Here is a 23,697-nt window from a genome sequence, read left to right as displayed (position 1 = left end):
CAACTAAATATGTAGCATTACATGTCCGTCCAATTAGCTAAATGTCGAACTAATTGTAAATTACTGTACTTTCAATCTGGAAACAATTTAAGAATTGGTGAAAATTGAATAATCAGGAAAGTCCCCAACTATCAATAAGCTCAGAACAACTGCCAAATTCACATACTCATCAGAACCTGGCAAACAAATTATGAAAAAATCAATTTGTGTTTTATTATTATTTTGGATAATGTTTTAGAAAGCATTGAACTGTATTTCCTAAACTCTTTTTTGGAAGGTTTAATGGCCATGAAAAGCGCCTTGTTTTATGGAATGGTTCCAATTTAGAAAACTTAGTACTCGTGGTTTTGAAAAAAAAAACATTTCGAACGCCTTCGATGCCGCCTTGTTCTGGATTTACCACCAAAGCAGTTTGTATAATGAACAAACTTTTCTCTTCTGCTGCCTGATGCCGTTTTGCGATTGCGTTTGCCACTCGCCACTCACTGCAACTGCCTGTTGTCTTGATGTCCACCGAACCGAATGTGTTCTGTTCCGAATGCGGGTTTTCTTATCGTCGCGAGCAGCTTTGCCAGCTAACTCGATCACTTCGGCGGCTGAAACTATATAACGCCGGCTAGCTGGACTGGTACACTGGTACTAACGCGCTCGGTCTAGCTACCCTTGCGGGGAACTCCAGATCAACACGGTTCGAGCGGGATTTTGCCTTTCCCTTCACTTTTCCTCCTTTACCATGTCCAGACATGGCTGCTCGGGTTGGTTTGTTGATGTGTTGTGATGCGAACCGATGTGGTGTACGGTTTGAATGAGAATGATCGTTACGGCAGCGGAGCGGGGATTTTTAAGGCCGTTTTATATTATCAGGCACGTAGCGTAAACGGCACGTACCGACACCGGCAGACAAATACATGATGTATTCATATCATCAGGCATAGCAACTTCTCTGTACGGACCGGCAGCGCAGACGGAGCGGAGAAATGCTACTGGTGATTGAACCGATGTCGTACCGAAGAGCGACGAACGCACCCACACCACGAACTTCGACGTTGGGTTTGTATGTATGGTGCTACTCGCCCATGTAGTTCGTGCCCGGCACCGGCAAAATATTCTTTTCGAGAATTCCTTCATGCATTTGTCTGAAGCGTGCTGTGTATGCCCGGAGCCGTTCCGCTATATATACGCATACACATTTGAAACACACGCAATAATATTTGTCTTGCATGAAACGTGCCGTGCCGGTTACGCTACGTGCCTGATAATATAATATTACCTTTAAACTGACTGGCTGGCTCGAGAATTACGCATGTGTGAGACTGCGACCAATGTTTCCCTCATTTTTTTTTTTCTTTTTCCTTTCCAATCGTGCTTCATTCTATTTCACTGCTGCTCTGGGTGCCCGTTTTGGTCGGTACGATTTGAGGAGCACAAAATGGACCAATCAAAAATGGGCACATAGTGTATTTGGACAATGCTTGATATTTCACAATTATTCAATTATTTATCTCAAGAAAAATGAAATGTTATTCGTTATGATAGATGCGTAGATATATTTCCTATCAATTGATGCAAAAACCTTTGCGATCTATTGAGAAATGCTCGAGTTATAAGCGTTCCAAATCTTGCATTTTTTCCTACTTGTTCAGTGCCTAGATTTCCATTTCACCCCCTATATCTTCCGGTTAGACGTAGTCCTACGTCAAAAAAAAAATTGCTGAAGAAAGTGTTGTGATTGTCAATAGAATATGAACACAACTATTGACGTCACGATGTGAAAAATAAATCTTCACGACCTATATTCAGTACATTGACATTGACAGAACATTGTTTTAGACCGAAAACGCTTGAACAAACGCGCTCACTATATCATGACTCGCATTTCGCTTCGCTTTTGCACAATTCGCTTTTCCGCAACGCTTCGCTTCGCTTTCAGTATAACACCGGCCTGTCTCTTTCACGCTTCAAGCAAATAATTCCCCTTCTGCTTTCTTCCGTATTTTTTTCATATATCGCTCCCCTAACCAACTTAGTGACGAAACGGCCTCACCTAGCACCATAGACCCGTCTTGGGTGGGATGAGCGCGAAATGGAAAATATAAGGTGGGAAGATTTTTAAATCTGTGACGTAACAGATTTTGTTTAAGTATGTTACTTTTTTATAAAAGTCTACTACATAGGAATAGTATACATATTAAAAGTAAAAATAATCGGATGAAATGAAGGAACTAGTTTTGTACTTAAATTAATGCTAGAGTTCAAAATCACAAGGGCCCAACTGACATGTTAGCAGAAACTGAAATTTCAGTATTATTGAGGTATTCTAAGCCTGATTACAATTTAATTTAACTTCTCGTCAAATGTTAACTCTAGAACTATATTATTTGAATTTTTTCTTCCAAACAGCTAAAAATACATAATACTCAAATTACAGCATTTATTTCATCCAAATTTTTTTCAAAATGAAAAATAAAATCGAGATCAATGCATATAATTTGAATGAACATATTCCGACTGCGGCGCTTTGTTTTTCTCCAATGTTTTTCCGTATTAAATTTCTTTTTATAAAGAAAAAACGATTCAAATCGTGGCAGTTAGGTACAACTATCGAGACCGACAAAAAATTTTAATACAGGTCGGGCACGATTATCCGGAGTGTTGATTTTTTTTTCACTCCGGATAAACGAATCCTCCGGATAATCGAGTCAAAACATTTTTTTTATTTGTTTTTTTTTTGCATGTATATTTGGTTTTTTGAAAATAAAAGAGAAATTTGATTTTTGATTCATCCTCTTTTTTTTTTTTTTTTTTTTTTTTTTCTTTATTTTTGAGACTTTCAGCCTCCTGGGCTGGTTCGTCTCAGTATTCATCCTCTTAAAGACAGAAAACACCTTTCTCACATGAAAAAAAAAAATTATCCAGATTTTCTCAGGAGGTGATAGACGATCATATTTGATGAAAAAAATCCTCCTACGCATATGTTCGAATTTCAACAATGACAGAGTTACAGAACTTTTTTTTTTGTTTCGGACTCTGTTGCTTCAAACTGGCTCTACATTGAAAAGTACGCTACGGAGGACGATTCTGATGCTTTCATTTGAAAGATGAGAAAATTACAGGATATAGTAGTGGAACAACTAAATTAGTGAATTTTAATAACATTTTGGAAGTGAAACACTTAACAGTTAATAATTTTTAATGTGTGATTATTAATTTTATTCTAAAAATTTATATTAAACTAGATTGTTTCTATCAATTAAAATGAAGTTCTTTAACCGCTTCACAAATTGTTCTTTGACGCACAACTTCTTTCTTTCTCAATTTGGCTGCAATATCGATATAAACAATTCCTGGTGACAATTCACGCAAAATCTTAAAAATCACGATTTTTACCCCACTGTACATGTAATAGCCACTTAAACTTCACCTTAATGTTGAAAGGTTATATTTCTTCATGAAATAAGCCATATTTGAAATATAAAAAAAAAACAGGAAGTGGGTTATATCTATGGTATAACCGCAAGGGTGACGTAGGACTATCGTTGATTTAGAGATCATTTGTATGAAGTTGAATCTGAATTCATTCTGAATGAATGAATATTTGGAGAACTTCGAAAACGAGAGCGTTACGTTGGAGGCACAAGGTTTTATGCATCCAATATTGGATACGGAAATATCCTACTGATGGGGAAGAATAATCTTCAGAAGCTATCCTGTTGATTGCGATTGATTGAAAAATCACAAAACCTAATGTATTTGGTCACAGTGTTACATGGATAGAAAACATTAAAATAAACTCTTTCATATGAATGTAATTTTAAATTCCCAGAGGAACTGGCAGATTATTTTCAGTAACGATTAGATATTTCCACATTTTCCTCGATACTGGAAGCCCACCAGTGGTTAATGCTAACTCGATAACCATCTGTTAATAGCACTTGATTGAAACATATTTGGTCACAGTGTTACATGGATAGAAAACATTCAAATAAACTCTTTCACATGAATGTATTTTTAAATTCCTAGAGGAACTGGCAGATTATTTTCCGGATCTTTCTCGATCCAAACGGAAAGAATTCCGTGCGTGTATGTGTGTGTGTAGCGGCTGCTTCGAGATCTTCCCGGGGAACCGTTTGTAGCATCACTCTTCTCCTGATGGATTCCCTTCTGGCCTAAGGTGCACAAACAGGCTCTTGGTGACACCGTTCATCCGCGCTTTCATGATAAATGAAGAGCTTCACCACAACAGCGACAACATGCTCCAATCGCTATTCAATTAGAACTGAGTGGATTTCCGAGCGCCGCTCGCTTATATACCGATTGGTGATTTCAATAGCCTATTTTGAAAGCAAATTTAAGACTATTGAAACAAGTTTTTGGATCAGAAAGTAACAAGTATAGAACGCGTAGACATTTTATCTTTCGAATGAAGTGTTTATCATACCATTTCGTTCAGTTGTTTAGGAGCTATTAACACTCAAAATCTCGGTCTCCGGCGTAACGCTTTCGTTTTCGAAACTTTGATTTTACACCCCGGTATAGAAATGAAAGACGTAGTCCTACGTCAAAAAATTTTCCAAACTGAATATAATCGAGTCCAAAGTAGTATTTAATCGAATCACATATAATCGAGTCTGTATATAATCGAGTCCGATCTGTACTGTATTCAATTAGTCAAATCATTTCATTTGATACCAATATTGAGAGGATTGCAAAAAAAATACATAGTCGACTATTTTGTGGCGGAGACCTTTTCGAATTTATGTTGTTCATAGTGTAGTGTATTCTCCAAATCAAGCCATTCAGCCATTTTTTTGCGGCGGCCAAATTGAATTTTTCAAGATCATGGAATACGCAGTTTTATAATGACAGTAGAATTAAATGTATGTTCCAAATTTCAGATCAATCATTCAACAGGAACGGGGTCAATTTTCTATTGATGTGTGACAACCAAACAAACATTCGAACAAACATAGAAACAGGTCAAGCTGAATGACACCATTCAAAAAGTAATTAGTTGTTTGGGGACTGCGGTCATCTCGAAATTGGATTTTTCATTATCTGCTATGTTGTACTAGTCGAGGACTTTCTTTTGATACATTTTTATGCATTTTTCATAAATAACTGTGTTCTACTAGCCAAGCCCTTTCATTTGATACCCATATTGATGGTGTTCTGAGAAAATATGCAATCTGTCGATTCCCGGAATAAAGCGCAGGAGAAAACGACTGCAACAGAAACCACCGCTTATAAAATGTGTAGTAGGCTATAAATATTGTGGCGCGGTATTGTATTTCAAAACAAGAATTAACCGGGCAAACGTATCGCCCCAGGCAAACGTAACGCCCCGGGCAGACGTATACCGTCCGACGCTCGCTAGAGCTCGGTCGGACATTGCTAAAGGATCGTATCCTATGTTTCAAACTAACCGGGCAATCAGTGGATCCCAGGTTTGCGTGCGAGACACCGCCGCTTCCGACGGCGGGTCGGCGGTGGACTCGGATTGCGTCATCTTGGCGGCATGGGCCGCCTCGATTCCTTATCCTCGCCAAATGGGGACTTCGTCCCCATTACATTGTCCTCAGAATAAATTTCGAAAAACGAGAACAAGAGAATAAATTTATAATAGAAATGTGAGGCACATGATGTTTTTCCCGCGCCAAATATTTCTAGCCTACTACACTTTTTCTAAGCGGTTGTTTCTGTTGCAGTTGTTTACTGTGGCGATTTATTCCGGTCACCCAATCTGTCATTGTATGATACGAAAAAGACTATAGTAGTCATAGCAGTAGTGTAGTAGGTAGTCTAAAAAGCTTCACGGTAGTCGTAGTCGAAAAGCTCCACTGTAGCGAATACACGACTGCACTATTTTCCGATAGGTGCCGATCATTTCGAGCAGTACGAAATTACTCTACTGTCGTAACATTGTTACAATATAAAAAAGGCGCGGCATCCATGATACCGTCTCTCAGTATTTGAATGTCCAACTAACAATTGTCGCACGGCCGGCCATCATTTTGAATAGTAGAATAAGACATAGTTTTTAGTAGAATAAATGTAGTGCTAATCGTCTAATAAAGAGTTTGTGTAAATGTAACGAGTAGTAAAGTTTTAAATGTTGTACTATAATTAGTGTGATCGCGTGCAATAATTAAGCTCCAATAGAAAGAAGCTTTGGAGTTGCTTTATATCAAAGTCCACGCAACAAATAAAGGGAGAGCGCGATTTAATCACCCCGGGAATCTAATACGCGTCGGGAATTGGAAAGACCACTATTTTTCGGAGGTCACAACATTGGTGCCGTGACCAGGATAGTGGTTCTTTGGAAACGTACCGACGCAGAGACGCCATTGGGTCTTTGGACAATTGAATTGGCGCCATTTTCACTCGTTACACAATCACGAGGCGCCATCACGATCAATGTGAATTCACTGGGCGCTGCGATCACGGATTTTGGAATCAGGATTAAGGAGAGATTGAAATATAATACAAGGCTCATTAGACAGGCCTTCAAGGTGAGGACCTGTCCAACTATTTACATTCCGCTTTCATCTCTACCTGGTCGTTTTCTTGGTCCTTCATTTCAATCTACTTCGACGGAGTTCTTGGTGGCCGGATACTAAAACGGTTCTTACGCGTTAATTGGACTAATGGAGGACTCGTAAGGACACTTCTAATACAGCTTGGTGGACGTTAGACGATATCGAGTGTTTGAGAGCTTCTGAGCTGACTGGGGAGTGCAAAATTCAAATTTGGACACCAGACGACGAAGGGAAAAGCAGAGACAACTTTTTTAATTTAATACAAGGCCTATTTGACAGGCTCACCAGGTGAGTTCCTGTCCAACGAACAATATTCTCTTCTGGGAGGTACTCTGCTGGTTTCTTTGCTTCACAGTTCTTGCTTGTTATTCGTGAATTCTATCCGGTGCCAGCAGCATGTCAACGTCGAGGAAGTACAAGGCCTTGATACGCAGCAGGGACTGCGTCATCAACTTCGTGGAACGGATGGACCACTTCCTGAAAATAACACAAGAATTCGATGAGCAAGCGGTCAAGATTCGTTTGGAGAAGCTCGATCAAAAATATCAGGAGTTCGAGGATCTCCAGAGCGATATCGAAGGCATGGAGGACAACGAAGAAAGCTTACTGGATTACCAGCAGTCGAGGGCCGATTTCGAGGATAAATATTTCGAGGTAAGGGCAGGGTTGGCGAGAAAATTAACTACAGAACATGCGACACCAAATACTGCGACTACACACACAAACAACGTCCCTCATGTACATGCTTCCGTGCGACTTCCTCAAATAAACCTACCAGAGTTTGATGGCAATTTCCAAAATTGGCTTCCGTTTCACGACACTTACGTGGCTTTAATCGACTCCTCGGTGGAACTAACCGACATACAAAAGTTCCATTATTTGCGTGCTTCTCTGAAGGGCGATGCTTTGAAGATGATCGATTCTTATGCGATGAGTGAGGCTAATTACAGGGTGGCTTGGGATAGTCTGGTTGATCGGTTCTCCAACAAATACCTCCTCAAGAAACGTCATTTGAACGCCTTGTTCGAATATCCTAGAATCAGGAGGGAATCAGCGACTGGCCTGCATGAACTCATCGACTGTTTCGAACGTAACACGAAGATCCTGGATCAACTAGGGGAGAAGACGAATGTATGGGGAGCGATGCTGGTGCATCTAATGGTCTCGAAGCTGGACGAGGTCATTCAGAAGTGTTGGGAGGAAAATGTCACACCGGATAGAGAACCGTCGTACGCTTCATTGGTCGAATTCCTCAAAAGGCAAACTCGGGTGCTGGATGCTGTCTCTGTCGATCAGCAGATGTTCTCCACGTCTTCGTCGTCATCCAGTGGTAGCAAATTCCGTCCAACTAAAGTTTCAGTTAACTCGGCGACTGAGAACTCGCTCCCAAGCTGCTTCGCCTGCAGTGAGAAGCATTGGATTACTCGGTGCCCAACTTTCGCTAGTCTTCCGGTGGATAAACGGCTGCAGCTTACAAACTCCAAGCGGCTCTGCAGCAACTGCCTGGGTCGGAATCATTTAGCGAGAGATTGTCCATCTAAATTCCGATGCAAAACGTGCTCCAAAAAACACCATTCGTTGCTGCATCCTGGTTTCCTTGGTTCTGGATCTAGTTCTGCTCCTATCCCCACTCCAGCGAATGACAACGGTAACACTTCTGCTCCATCAATTTCCGGCGGCGCTTCGAACTCTGGTCAATTGGTTTCTAGTTCGGTAGCATCAGTTTCAACCAACATGGCGATGGGGCAGCCAAGGTCACACTCATTTCTACTCACGGTTTTGCTAAACGTGAAGGACGTATGGGGAAGGGCCCACCACGCAAGGGCACTTTTGGATTCTGGTTCCCAAGTCAACCTGATGTCGGAAAATCTCTGCAAGCTGCTTCAATTATCACGGCGGGATAGGAAGGTGGAAATAACTGGAATAGGACGATCACGAAGCCGCACGGCTTTCGAAGTTTCCACCACAGTTTCTTCTCGGGTGCAGAATTTCTGGACGTCATTGGACTTTCTGGTTCTGGGGCAGGTCACCGACGACCAGCCATCTGTCTCGCTTCCACAAACGCAACGGAAAATTCCACCCGATATGGTTCTAGCCGATCCTGAATTCAACATCTCTGGTCCGATCGATTTGGTATTGGGTGCACAGTACTTTTACGATTTCCATGTACGCGATGGTGGCCGGTTGCAAATTCGCAAGGTCGACGATACGCTTCCAGTATTTGTCAATACGGTGTTCGAATGGGTGGCAGCCGGCGAAGCAAAACGCATGGATGAATCAACACGGGTCAGCTGTCACGTTGCCAAGGTAGAATCTCTGGACAAGGCAATCGAAAAATTCTGGACGGTTGAAGAGTTGACGATCAAAACGCCACGGTCACAGGAAGAGGAGGACTGCGAGACGCACTTCGTGAACACATTCACACGCGATGACACCGGCAGATATATCGTGCGATATCCCAAACGCATGAACTTCAGCAGCATGGTTGGCGAATCGAAGCAGACGGCTCTGCGACGATTTCTTCAGACAGAGAAACGATTGGAACGAGACCCAAACCTACGATCGCAGTACGTGGATTTCATGAAGGAGTACATCAAGCTGGGCCACATGAAATACATCGGTGAAGCAGACGATTATCGCTTGGATAAAGATAAAACGGTCTGCTACCTTCCCCACCACCCGGTATTTAAGGAATCTAGTTCCACCACAAAGGTACGGGTAGTCTTCGATGGATCGGCGAAAACGTCCACAAATCATTCGCTGAACGAAGCTCTACTCACCGGCCCTACGATTCAGGATGAACTCTTGGATCTGATGCTCCGCTTCCAAAAACATCTTATCGCTTTGGTCGCTGATGTCACGAAAATGTACCGGCAAATCTTAATCCACGTCGACGACATTCCCCTTCAACGAATCCTGTGGCGATGTGATCCATCAGAACCAATTCAGGTGTACGAGCTGCTAACCGTCACGTACGGCTTGTCCCCATCGTCATTTCTCGCCACACGTGTGCTGAAGCAACTGGCTTTGGATTCCGCTCAGAAGTACGAACTTGCAGCACGGACCGTGCAAGAAGATTTTTACATGGATGACTTTCTCTCTGGAGCAAACACAGTAGATGAAGCCATAAAACTGCAGAAGGAAGTTCAATCACTACTGGCCGAAGGGGGCCTCGAGCTGCGTAAATGGAGCTCCAATAGTCCAGAAGTCCTGGAGAACTTACCCATCGGAGCGCTTGGAGGAGAAACAATGCTGCACTTCGAAGCGGACCAGAAAATTAAAACGCTAGGAGTGGGGTGGGAAACCGGATCAGACCAGCTTTGCATCGAAGTACAACCATCTACGAACGAAGGCATTTGGACAAAACGCAAAATTTTCTCGGCAATTGCGAAACTCTACGACCCACTCGGATTGGTCTCACCGGTTGTGGCATGGGCCAAGATAAAGATGCAACAACTTTGGCTGTCAACTTTTGACTGGGATGATCCTATATCTGACGATATCGCCCGGAAATGGGAGGAATTCGCGGCCCAATTGACCCTTCTGAAAGGCTACAAGGTTCCTCGGTTCGTCTTTCTGGCCGATTCGATCTCCACACAATTTCACATCTTCACCGATGCGTCCGAAGTTGGGTATGGTGCCTGCCTTTACACACGTTCAACCGGCAAGGAAGGTCAAATTAAAACCGAGCTCGTCGCGGCAAAATCACGGGTTGCCCCTCTCAAACGGCTTAGTCTGCCGCGGCTCGAGCTCTGTGCTGCACTTTTGGGGGCGAAACTATACGCCAAGGTTTCAGCAGCGCTGCGGATGGAGGGTATTCCTTGCTGGTTCTGGTCGGACTCAACGGTCACACTCCACTGGATACAGGCACCACCCAATACTTGGCAAACGTTTGTTGGGAACCGAACGTCTGAAATTCAACAGCTAACTCACGGCCATAGCTGGAATCACGTGAAGGGAACAGAAAACCCGGCGGACCACGTTTCTCGCGGAATGCTTCCCCAGGAATTCGTATCAAACACCATCTGGCGACACGGTCCTTCCTGGCTAGCGAAATCGGATGAATATTGGCCTAAACACATAACTGGTACTCCACCGGAAGATCTACTAGAACGGCGAAAAACGGTACTTGTGATACATCAACCACAGGAGCATTCTTTCCTATTTTACCGGTACTCATCCTTCTGGCGTTTGGTTCGGATCATCGCTTTAGTTCTTCGTTTTCTGAATCGTTGTCGTCGCAAACCTAACCCCTATCCTCACCAACTCGCATCAGTCGGGGAGCTAGAGCACGCCAAAGAAACGCTTACGAAGATTGCACAGCAGGAGATGTTCACTGGAGAGTTTAAGGAGCTCGTTAAAACTCGATCCGTTTCCAACAAATCATCGTTGAGGTTACTTGGTCCATTCCTCGACGAAAAAGGTATCATCCGACTCGGTGGCAGACTTGAACACTCTTCAGAGAACTATCAGACCAAGCACCCTATGATCCTACCTAAAATACACCCACTCACACGCCTTATCACCAAACACTATCACGAACTCTGCATGCACTCTGGTCCTCGCATGACTTTAGCCACGATGAGGCAAGAATTCTGGCCGGTGAACGGTAAAGCCATCGTCAATCTTGTGTGTCGCAAGTGTCCGCAATGCTTCCGCCAAAACCCTGTCCCTGTCACGCAACCCGTTGGTCAACTACCGCAGCCTCGTACAGCACCTTGCAGAGCCTTCACTGTGGTCGGAGTGGACTACTGTGGACCCGTGTACACGAAACCAGCGCACCGACGAGCAGCACCACGAAAGGCATACATCGCCGTGTTTGTCTGCTTTGCATCCAAGGCTGTACATCTCGAACTGGTCTGTGATCTGTCCACGGAAGCCTTCATCGCAGCTCTACGTCGCTTCATCGCTCATCACGGAATGCCAACTGAGATTCACTCGGACAACGGTACGAATTTCCAAGGGGCAAACAACACACTCGCCGAACTGTACCGTCTCTTCAAAAATAAACGCACCCGGGAAGCAATTGTCAGCGAATGCAGCAAACATCGGATCCAGTGGCACTTTATACCGCCGAGAGCACCGTCCTTTGGTGGCCTATGGGAGGCTGCTGTAAAATCTGCGAAGACATCTCTGGTGAAAACACTCGGCAACACCCAGCTTTCCTTTGAAGAATATGCGACTGTGCTGGCCCAGATTGAAGCGAATATGAACAGCCGACCTCTGACGTCCCTATCAAGCGATCCAACAGAGCTGGATGTCCTCACTCCCGGGCACTTTCTCATCGGGTCGCCGCTTATCAGCCTGCCGGATCCGGACTACACCCACGTACCAACCAACCGACTCAATCACTATCAGCAGCTGCAGAAACTTATCCAACAACACTGGGACCGATGGAGGAGGGAATATCTGACCGAATTGAACCACCAGCGGGAGAAATCCTCACTTCCGATGGATATCCGAGTCGGACAAACGGTCCTAGTCCAGGAAGACGGAAAATCGTCCGTTTCTTGGCCACTTGCACGCATCGAACAAATTCATCCCGGAGCAGACGGAGTGGTACGAGTCGCGACATTGAGAACTGCCAGTGGAACCTACAAGCGTCCTATTTCGCGAATTTTTCCACTTCCTTATGACAACGAACCGAACGACACTCTAGGAACACAAATAGCTAAAAAGGGAGAAGATTAGTTAGTAATTTTGATCAAAAATTGCATTCCTCGGTGAAATTGTTGCTCCGTGCATGTCATGCCTTTTGTTTTTGTAAATTTGAGCTGTCAAATTTAGGTGGCCGGCTATGTATGATACGAAAAAGACTATAGTAGTCATAGCAGTAGTGTAGTAGGTAGTCTAAAAAGCTTCACGGTAGTCGTAGTCGAAAAGCTCCACTGTAGCGAATACACGACTGCACTATTTTCCGATAGGTGCCGATCATTTCGAGCAGTACGAAATTACTCTACTGTCGTAACATTGTTACAATATAAAAAAGGCGCGGCATCCATGATACCGTCTCTCAGTATTTGAATGTCCAACTAACAATTGTCGCACGGCCGGCCATCATTTTGAATAGTAGAATAAGACATAGTTTTTAGTAGAATAAATGTAGTGCTAATCGTCTAATAAAGAGTTTGTGTAAATGTAACGAGTAGTAAAGTTTTAAATGTTGTACTATAATTAGTGTGATCGCGTGCAATAATTAAGCTCCAATAGAAAGAAGCTTTGGAGCTGCTTTATATCAAAGTCCACGCAACAAATAAAGGGAGAGCGCGATTTAATCACCCCGGGAATCTAATACGCGTCGGGAATTGGAAAGACCACTATTTTTCGGAGGTCACAACAGCCATTTTGTAGTGGCCGCCATCTTAGATTTGCATTTTTCATAAATAACTGTATTCTACTAGTCAAGCCCTTTCATTTGATACCCCTAAGGATGGGGTTGTGAAAAAAAATATACATGGCGCCATTTTGCGGTGGTGGCCATTTTGGATTTGAATTTTCCATAAATAACTGTATTCTACTAGTCCCTTTCATTTGATACCCATATTGATGGATTTCTAAGAAAATATGCAATCCGCCATTTTGTAGTGACCACCATCTTGGATTTGCATTTTTCATGAATAACTGCATTCTACTAATCAAGCCCTTTCTTTTGATACCCATATTATCTATTCAATATAGAATTATTATACAAAATATTCAAAATTTTTGAAAATCAAAAAATTAAATACTCCGGATAATCGATTCTAAAATTCCGGATAATCGAAATTCTGCAAAAAGATAATCTTTCTTGGGTGAATTGTGGTTCTACCAAAAACGTAAATAAATCGTTTGTTCGTTTGATCGGAGAAACATTTGACTATGCATGGGAAACAATGTTGCAAGTTTTTTTTCTCATAAAAATGCACTTGAAAAATATATTTGATTGACTCCGTATCATCTTGATTGAGACGAAAAGTATTGCTCTTGCGTTCAAATTTTAGACAAATTAAGTGTGCTCCTCTAAAATCGAAAAATAATAGACATTTGAATACTTATTCTGATATAAAAAAAATCAAAGAAGAAATGAAACATTTGAGTTTGTGACATGTTCTTTTTTTTGCTAAATGATGAATGTATTTTTTGCAGATATGTAATTAGTTTCTGTATATTCCCTTTCAACGTTATTCACATTCAATTTTTTACCATTTGAGTAATTGATTGGTATGCCTGGTATGTGAACTTCCTATCTTCCTGGCTACTAATCCAATCAAAGTTTGACACAACCAAAGCAAGTGAATCTTTCCACATTGTATCCTCCATCTTGGGATGAGCGAGTATAGTTAGATGGTTTTAGCTGGCAGTGTTGCCAATATGCATTCTTGAATTATGGAATACTGTCGTTTTGTCGTCCACCAGCAAAAAGCCATGGTGGTACAGCTTCCGAGTATGTGCTCAGTAGCGAACTCGCAAGCAATACCCTCAAAACAAAATTCTGTCGAAAAATTATATAAATATATAAAAAAAATAATATTAAAATTATAAGAGGCGCTGCTATAAAATAAATCATGATAAATCAGTATGATGAAGAAGGAAGAAGTTCCCGAGCGTACAACATTTGATGGACAAATGTTGGATTCAATCCCATACCAGGCTTGATGTTTGATGAGATCAAATTCTGAGAATCGATATCCGAAGTAGAAGACTGTTTTCACTAAATATTCATCCTTTGTTCAGCGTGGAGGACTCATTTCACATTCACCATGATTCCATTCCATCATCTGTATTGTAATTTTCCGCGTCCTCCTATCATACCGTAGATTAAAATTAAAATGAAGTATTAATTTAGTTCACGGAGCCAATCTAGCTCACCGTTCCTCTCCAACCGACGGAAGCAGGGACCCCGCTCTCCTTTCGCTAAGAGATTGAAATAATTGAATTATAATCAACTTGCCTAGCTTTCGTAGCTTGGGTGCGCGAGTGCAGGTGCAAAAGACCGTTTTTTTCTAAATCACTAACCGAAAATAGGCGACGGCGATCTCCTTCGGGGTGGAGGAAAAACTTTCGCAATTTCTATGCTAATTACACGCTCCCGGGGTGAGAGCAGAAAAAAACAGAACCCCCAATGAGCGATTCCTGCAGTTTTCCCTTTCCTCTGCCGTCAAAAAGACACTTGACTCCGAGTTGGTCATGGGAAAAAATATATTTTTTTGTTCCGCTATCATCGCAAGTGGAACGGATTTTCCGTCGCTGTCCAGGAGTCATAATTCTCTGACTGTTTTGAACAGCGAGTAGGCTAGATCCCTATGGCCATTTTCACTTCATTTTCACCCACGGGGGAAATTTTTGTTGAGCAAGAATCCACTTTCGTCTTGTAAACTCTTCTCCCGAAACTGTGATGGGAAGGTGATTGTTTTCGACAATATTTATTTATGAGCGAAGCTTAGCGTCAGCATATTGCCGAGAAAGATGTGTTGTTTTAATCGACAATTCATCTGTTCAACGTGATGTTTTTGGAAGATGAATGAAACGGTTTTGTTCCTGTTCCAAACAAAAAAAAGTAATGGGAGACGATTTCCAAGGAACACTTTGGAAGGGGATGTAATTAGGAAATGAGAATTTCATCAGAGAGTTTTACGCTTTGGGCAGGATATAATCTCCATCAGTTTTAAACATACAAGAATTAAATTCTGAGATCATGAGTCCCGTTTGAACAATCTACTGCGCATCTAACTGCTAACAAATTGGAATTCTTGACACAATCGGAAGCAATAGACGAAAAAACACACAGACTTCTCTATCTAATTAGTTCGTTTGAAGAACGCGTCTCTGCCTCAATTAGACATCTTCAATTCACCGAATGCAAACGCTATGCTATTAATTAGTTGTGTCCATTCTTCTTCGAGGGCTAATTTCGAGCGTAAGTCGGCTTTTCGCTCTTGTCGGAACATCAAATGTCTTCACATTAAACGGAACAATTATTTCCAAGCATCTTTCCCGTCGGCCGTCGTACAATTAGCGCTCGAAATTCGTAACGAAGAACCTTGATGTTACGAGGGGACACGTGACTGGTTTGGTTGGCAATGTTCTAAATTGCATCCACTCATTGCAAAAAACATTGTCCGAATTTTGGCAACTGTTTCACATTCAACATTCAATCGGATCGGTGGTGGTTCAAATTGTTTCACTGATATATCTCACCACTATGTGAGTGAATAAATTTCTGGAATAAAAATGAGTTATGCTTTAGCAACTAGCTCGGGGTGGCCAACACTATTCATGAAAATTTACTGTCAATCGCTCTGAGCCATCGGCAGAATCAATAACTCAGAAGATATATTACTGAGTGCATTGTGGTTGGAATAATTATCTGTTATTTTTTTCCATTGTCAAAACTAAATCGACTGTAAGTGATGGGTAATTTAGTTTTCGTTGGGATTTTGACGTAGGATTACGTCTTTCGGGAACATATTGGGGTACAAATTGAAAATCGAAAATCGAGCACATCGTGAAAATTGTCCAATTTCAAACGCTTATTGCTCAGTCATTTCATGATGGATTCATGAAATTTTTGCGTCAATCAATTTCGGCCTTTCATAACAATTTTTTATATTGAAGAAAATAATATATGTCACGAAACTAACTATCGAACAATTGAAAATTCTCAACCCCTATTATAACGGAAATACTCACTTCTGAATGGTCGAAGTCGATTTGGTTGGTCGAGACATCAAAATCAAGCTGCCTGGGGGAAATCGGCATTGCAAATACATAGAAGTAGGGGGAGCTTTTGCTCCTAACGAAATTTATTCCCTAACAGAGACATCAAAACCAAGGTGCCCAGGGGAAATCGGCATTGCAAATATATGCAAGTCGGGGGCATTTTTATATGGCAAATAAGGTGAGTGATTCGATTAATTATAGCAAATAAAATTGAAATTTGGAACTTTAATGTTGGTTGCTTCGTGAAATTTCATATCAATGACCGATCGTGTATTGTGAAAAAAATTAGCACAAGTGCAAGTGTAAAATTGTATATGGCAGCAGTTGTGTTAAAAAAAAAACTTGATATATGGAACGATTTATTTAAATTCTCATAAATAAAAACAAAGGTGTGTTCCCGCTCGAGAACGGGTCGTTTGGTTTAAGCTGTCTGTTTTGTTGTGTTCATTTTCACCAAAGGAAAGTTTATACGGCGAGAAAAATTGGAAAAGTGAAGAAATATTAGAAAAAGAGATTCCCCATATGATCTACATATAGTATTAGGTGTTGTTAGTCCAATTATAATTCTTATGGGGTTGAATAAACACTCAGAAAGTAAAATTTATAGAAGAAAATTACCTTTTCCATTTCAAAAATGTTTTCTGTATATTAAAACAACATGCTTTTACTGATGAGAACAATTGATAATTGTGTTCGGTATTGCTAATTATCTTATATTACAATGGTGAGTTTTTTTCCTTCTTTATTGCATCTATACATAACACAGGAGGCATCTCGCCTAGGATCACAGAGGGTGGTTTTCATCATATCTCGTTCCACTTCGGTATCTTTTATCTGATACGAACCATCCAACGACTGTTAACCATTCTTCTGTCATCATAACTCGGTAAACACTGGTGGAGTGAACAAACAATACCCAACAACCAAACAAAGCGGCTCTTTCCAAGGCCACCAAATCATTATGAAAGAGTTTAACGATATAATTCTTCAAACATATCCAAAATCAACAGATAGCCTAACGGAATCCTATGTCAACTATGCGGTCGTGTCTCGGACAGAACCCTCCTGTGACTTTTTTGCATGGTAAGTCGTAAATAAAACAGCATATATCATTAATATAATGAAAATTTGCCAATAAAAATATTAATTGTCCATTCGAAGTTATTTTATCGCTTTCAAATCAGCCTAACATCAAATCCAGAAATAATACACTGATGCGAAGGAAAATTCAATCATCAAAACATAGTTCAAATACAAACTATTATTTTTTAAATTTTTAGTCATTAGAGGCGAATAATAGTAAAATAGTAAAATGTCTGAATCTCAGTCGTAGTGTCCAGCAGCAGTATGCATTTTCTGATACATCACTCACCTGATTTTAATTGATTTAAATAGGTTATACAGGGTTTTCCATTTCGGGCTTCCGAAAGTATACAGCCCTGCGCTGACAACCGTTTGACATAGCTGTCAACCAAAGCGTCATATCGTTAGTTGAATGTCTGCCATTTTACAATATGGATCGTTTTAGCATCGCACAACGTGTTAATTTTGTTAAATTATACTATAAAAATGATGAAAAACCGGCAAATGTTTTTCGAACATTACGGACGGATTTTGATGGTCATGGACGGCCTACAGATCACACAATCGCTAATGTAGTGCGTAAATTCGAACAAACTGGATCCGTAGCGGATATTGTGAAACCTGTGCATCATCGTAATGTGCATTCGGCCGAAAATATTGCTGCTGTTGCTGCCAGTGTGGAGGATGACCCGAATGTTTCGATTCCACGGCGTGCCCAGCTATTGGGCTTGTCAAACACATCATTGTGGCGAATTTTGCATTTGGACTTGCACCTACATCCATATAAAGTCCAACTGGTACAAAAATTAGAGCGTGGTGACCATGGAATGCGTCGGGCATACGTCGATTGGCTGAACGAACAACAGCAGCAAAATGCTGTATTTTCGCATCAAATTTTCTTCAGCGATGAGGCACATTTCGAGCTCGGTGGCTATGTGAACACCCAAAATTTCCGTATATGGGGTTCAGAAAATCCACACGTGATTGTTGAGAGGCCATTGCATCCGCCAAAAGTCACTGTTTGGTGCGCATTATGGTCTGGTGGAATCATCGGGCCGTATTTCTTTGAAAATGAGGACGGCGAGACGGTAACTGTGAATGGTGAGTGCTATGGCCGCATGTTAAACGATTTTTTTTTGCCACAAATTGAAGATATGGATACGGATGACATGTGGTTTCAGCAGGACGGCGCCACGTGCCACACAACACGACCGAACATGGCCATATTGCGAACGAAATTTGAGGGACGCATAATTTCGCGTTTTGGTGATGCCAATTGGCCGTCCAGATCATGCGATTTGAACCCGCTAGACTTTTTTTTGTGGGGTTGTTCGAAAGACCGTGACTATGCCAACTCTCCGCAAACTCTTGAACATTTGAAAGACAACATTCGTGAAGTTATGATCGAGATACCGCCCCATATGTGCCGAAAAATAATCGAAAATCACCTGTTCCGAATCAAGGTGTGCGAGGAAGCCCTAGGTGGACATTTGAATGATGTTGTATTTCACACATAATGGCATAAACCAAACTTTAATTTGAAATTAACAGTTTCATCGAAATTCGAATTCTAAGTGTGTTTTATTTCAATTTACTTTCGGAATTTAAAGTTGGAAAACCCTGTATTTACAAAGAAATATCGAAGAAGGGGTTTGTAATTTTAAATTTAATTTTCCAGATTTTTAACAGTATATTTTAAGTGTTAATTTTGCTAAATAGCTTATTTATTTTCAAAAACATTGTCAAATTTTAATCAGACATCTGGATTTTGAGTTACGATTTTTTGAAAGAATGATCAATGATTTTGAATACGCCCTTTTCAAAAATCAGTCGTAATTTAAATTGGTCATATTGTAATGAAAATTGTGATTTTGGGTAGCTTTCATCATAATTAACAAGTTTCAAAAAAATCTAAATTTGCTGTTTTCTGGACGGATGAGGTGGAATTGCTCTGGAGTTTTATTTCAAAAAGTTCAAGCCAGTCTAAAGCAGGGCTCGGCAATTCATATTCACCTGAGGGTAGTCAGGGGACTATGAAGAAATTCACCTTAGTATTCAATTGAGTTGAGTTTTGGCTTCTTCCAGCAGTTTCTCTGTCAACATGACAGTCATTCGGGTGTTTAGTTGCTATCTCGCTCTATGACTCGACTGTCTCATTTCATTCTTCCCCGTCAGATAGACTTTATTGTACATGTAAGTGACTTCCCCAAAAATGATTTCATTTCTCTCTCATGTATCACGTATGGATGTATAGATGTTTGAGTTCAACGTGGTTTGACATATACTACAGGTGAGCTAGGTTGTTTTGCCTCGTACACGAAAATTATTCACTCATATAAAATAGCGTCCAGAGCTGGGTTCAGAAACACAGACAAATTTGAGAAATTTGTTGATATAAACCCGTTTTTCTGTATGTTTTTCTCATAAAATTGAAATCGTAGACAAATTGAAGTACAATTTTGTTTAGAATTCCACTGCATGCTGTATGCTATTTGGCACGCTATTCACTAATACCAAAGCGAGGACCTTCTTAGCATACCTGATAACTGTCTAAGTTCGTTGGTTTGAGTTCACGGTAGGTAAACGATGAAGCTGTCCATTCATGGGGTAACTACATTTTTGCATCACAAATTAAGTTTTCGTTCCATCTTATGTGGACGTTAGAATATGATTGTGTACGCGGGTAACGAGATTCGTGCCAGGGGGAGTAGTAGTGTGAACTGAAGTCAGGTTGAATGAAGAGACAGATTTGTATTCATTATTAACGTCAATTAGAATTGCTATTTGCTCGAACAGTTCATCAGTTTATCCTCGCTCTTAACGCTCGTCAATTCGTTTCTACCCAGATCCAATTATAATCGAGCCGATGTCGACCGAAACGGAGTAACATGCTACGAAAGTGCTCTATCCCCGCCTTACCCCCCACAGGCAACACTGCCTACAGTTTTCACTATAATTGTAAGCAATAACTTCTGCTGAGGGAAACGGCATCATTGAGTGAGTATTTTTGCTCCTTCTCTCTGGACTGAACTGTCATTCAAAACACAACAAAGAATGGATCGAGACTCAATTTGTGTAAGTATTACAAGCTCTAATTTAAACTTATATGATATGGATTTCGTTTTAGTGTCCAATAATGAATACGCAGCAGCAATAACTTGCCGTGCAACAAACCGAGCCGAGCATCATCTAAAAAGAGATTCCTGCACCGGTGGCAAATATCCTATCGTCGGATTTCTCCATGACGGTTATTTGGCATTCAGAGAACGGCATTCAGCAACGGAATAGGCAAAAGAATGGCAGAAATTTCCGAAACTAATAAGATCACGGGAATACGCGTCATAGCGTTATAACTATCAGAAACACCGCAACAAAAATGTGTTTTGGTGTATTATAATATATGCTGCATGCAGTGAGGAAGACGCTAGGAATCATTCCCAGCATGAGACGTTTCGATTTATTAATTAATCACCGTCGAGCCGATTCATATCGCTCTATAAGGCTAACAATGTGAATTATAATGAAATGTGAGTAGCGAGATAGACTTTACATTAACGTATGTGGTTTTCTCTTCGATAGCGGAAACCGCCCGATTGAATCATGCTGATAATATTCTGGATGTAGAAACATTATTGATATTAGCGCATTACCATACGGATTCATCTGCTAACGGAGAACATTTTCTATGTGATCCGAAAAGTTCCTTATTGGCAACGGTTATGAATATGGATATTCCTGGAGGATCCAAATTTAAACCAATCATCGAGGATAATAGCTTCAGGTATTGATAATGACCTTTCTTGTGGTTGTAAAAAAAATCAAATTATATTTATTTCAGTGGTGAATATTTCAAAGTCAAAGAGAATGTCATGGTAGGTTTTCAAGAATCAGGTAATCAGTAGTGTTCAGGTAATAGCTGCTATTCAAACAATATAACATCATTGGATGTCGAAAAAGGTCTCATTTGCTATCATGCACAGCAACACAACATGTTTCAGTTTTGGTTTGAATGTTTTCATCAAAATTGCGTCAATGCACTAAGACTGGTACGTTGTATTTCGAAGATTAGTGTTCTTAATGGTTACATATATTTCTTTCGTTGTATATATTTCTTGGTTTTTAATTTTTCTTTTAATATTCAAAAAATCATTCCGCAGGTACCAAGCTCCAAACACTGGCTCCTTCAATAGAGAGGACCTCAATTCTTTCAGTGTACATTTTCGGCCCTGTCATCATCTCGCTATCGTTGTTGAATCAAGAAAAAAATCTGAGAAAAAAATCATTCGTTCAAAACATTCGACCTCAAACTGCATCAGGGAGATTTACTGGCTTTTGGAGGCTCAGACAAGATGATTGACAGTTTATTATACGTAATGAATGAGAGAACACATTCCGGAACTGAAGTAGTTTGAGCTGTGCAGGTTGTGTGGTTTTGTTAACCATTGTGAATTGTTACGTTAATGTAAACAAATCGTTATTCTCACAATGTCCAGTATGAGCGATCCATCAATCCAATACCAGACGATGTCAGTGATTAATATGATACAGGGATATATTGTAGAGTTGTGTTTCACAGCCACTGTAATTGTGAGTGTGACGAAATGTTGATCAAACTAAGTAGTAATGCAATCTAAAAATGTAATACTCATCAATTGTATTTTTTATGTGTATATATTGAATAAAATAAATAATTTTCCATCGACGATGTTTTTCAATCTTTTCTTCAATTTTCATTAGAAAACAAGTGCTGCCATAATAAGAGTCGAGCAGTTTTGCACTCGGTCGACGCGGTACCAGATTGGCACAGTGTTGGCTCGAAATGGATTGTCAAATACGAAGGATAGGTCGACAAAATGATTGCAAAATGGCACGATATCGGCACCGTTGTCGACACCATTTTCTGGGACCGATTCGACACAACAAACTAGAGTGGGTAGTTAATTTAAGGCATGTTGAGGGCGAATGCAAAAGTAGTCGAAATCGAAGCAAATCTACTGAGAGGAGAGTCGATTTTCATTTTTTCAACTTTGAAGATTTCCTGGTTCAAAGTAATATCCGAAATAATAAATAAAATGAATTTAGTTGTTTTCTGGGTTTGTTGGTGACTGTTTCCGATAGATCACTCAATTTGCGTGAATATGTCCTGGATTTTCTGGTTGAAAGTGGTATCATGGTTCAGGGTATTTCAAGCCAGATGATCAAGAAGGTATTTTTCAGCGGTGAAAGCTGTTTTTTTCGATCGAAAGCTGAAGGTGAAAATTTGCTCTGCAGGGTTTGCTATCGTTTTCGACGCCACCAAATTCATAAAAATTCACAACAATTGACAATTTTTGCTGCGAGCGGATTTTAACGATTTGCATACCAACCGTATCGAAAATTGTCCAAAATTTATGTTGAAGTTAGCAAGATTATTTGCTATAAAACGGAATCCACTCAAAGTACACTAACTCTCGTTTAGTGACTCCAGTGACGAAGAGCAATAGCAGTGGGGAATTCAGATTAGGTTCGCCACTCTCCCAATTACTCACTGTTTCCGCTACCAAATCTATAAAAATATAGTCCACTCAGATTAGTGAGTTAGTCGTGTATAAGCCTCCAGTAAATTCGCATGTAAAAGCATGCAGCATCCGTGTGTCACTCAAAACTAAATCGAAGTTATAATAAAGTCCGTATTGTTAAATTCACAATTAAAGTCGGTTTTGGTCAATTTAGTGAACCAGTGCAAAGTATCTCCAACAATTTGTTTGATATACTATACATTACAATCACATAGTCTGAATATGGTTTAAATTTGTGAAAATTGGAAGCATTCCAATTTCCCCATACATTTGTTCTGTCCATTTGTGTGCTTTCCCGAACAGAGCTGTCAATATCAAGCAATTTACGCAGCCGCTAGAATAGAAACAACGAAGGGGGATAACGGAAAGAGAATATTTGCGAAGTAAACTCCACCCTTGCATAATAAGTAAGCTGTCGCTAGCGTGTAAGTATTGCATCTCCTCTGCGGAAAATTCTCAGAATCTTTCTGTGCTCGAAACAACAAAGGTCGCTTATTCTGCTCGTTTTGTGTTTCATAGTTCCCCTCGAGCTGTGAACGCTAGCGAATATTTCACATGAAGTGTGTTTGGATGTTTCATTTTTATTGCTGCCACTATGTGCATCTGTTGAACGCGTGTTTGATTCTTATTGAATGGCGATGCACGGATGATGCCTCTCGTTAAATACTCAGTGCAATGCGTGCATTGATATAAAGAAACAAATTGGGACATATGACCAATTAGTGTATTTTTCTCGCAAAGGCAAGAAGGAATCGTTGCTTCTCGAAATGATTCTACAAGTTATTTGTGAAATTTCGACGTATTCGCAAACAATATCCGAA

General features: G+C 40.6%; 1 protein-coding gene and 1 long non-coding RNA gene across 2 annotated transcripts; both read left to right on the top strand.

Annotated features, from left to right (window-relative positions):
- Window positions 1–6,932: 6,932 nt before the first annotated feature.
- LOC129774436 (uncharacterized) lies at window positions 6,933–12,227 on the top strand. The gene has a single exon (XM_055778174.1). The coding sequence runs from the start codon at window positions 6,933–6,935 to the stop codon at window positions 12,225–12,227; it is 5,295 nt and encodes a 1,764-aa protein (XP_055634149.1).
- Window positions 12,228–20,181: 7,954 nt separating this feature from the next.
- Window positions 20,182–21,940, top strand: LOC129779347 (uncharacterized). The gene is made up of 5 exons (XR_008743631.1): window positions 20,182–20,393; window positions 20,446–20,828; window positions 20,898–21,099; window positions 21,157–21,364; window positions 21,476–21,940. It is a non-coding gene; the product is annotated as an uncharacterized LOC129779347 (long non-coding RNA).
- Window positions 21,941–23,697: the final 1,757 nt, after the last annotated feature.

Source organism: Toxorhynchites rutilus, chromosome 3 (genome assembly GCF_029784135.1).
Source record: "Toxorhynchites rutilus septentrionalis strain SRP chromosome 3, ASM2978413v1, whole genome shotgun sequence".
NCBI lineage: Eukaryota > Metazoa > Arthropoda > Insecta > Diptera > Culicidae > Toxorhynchites > Toxorhynchites rutilus.
The sequence above is the reverse complement of the archived record's forward strand: the minus strand, read 5'-3'. Positions and strand labels throughout refer to the sequence as shown.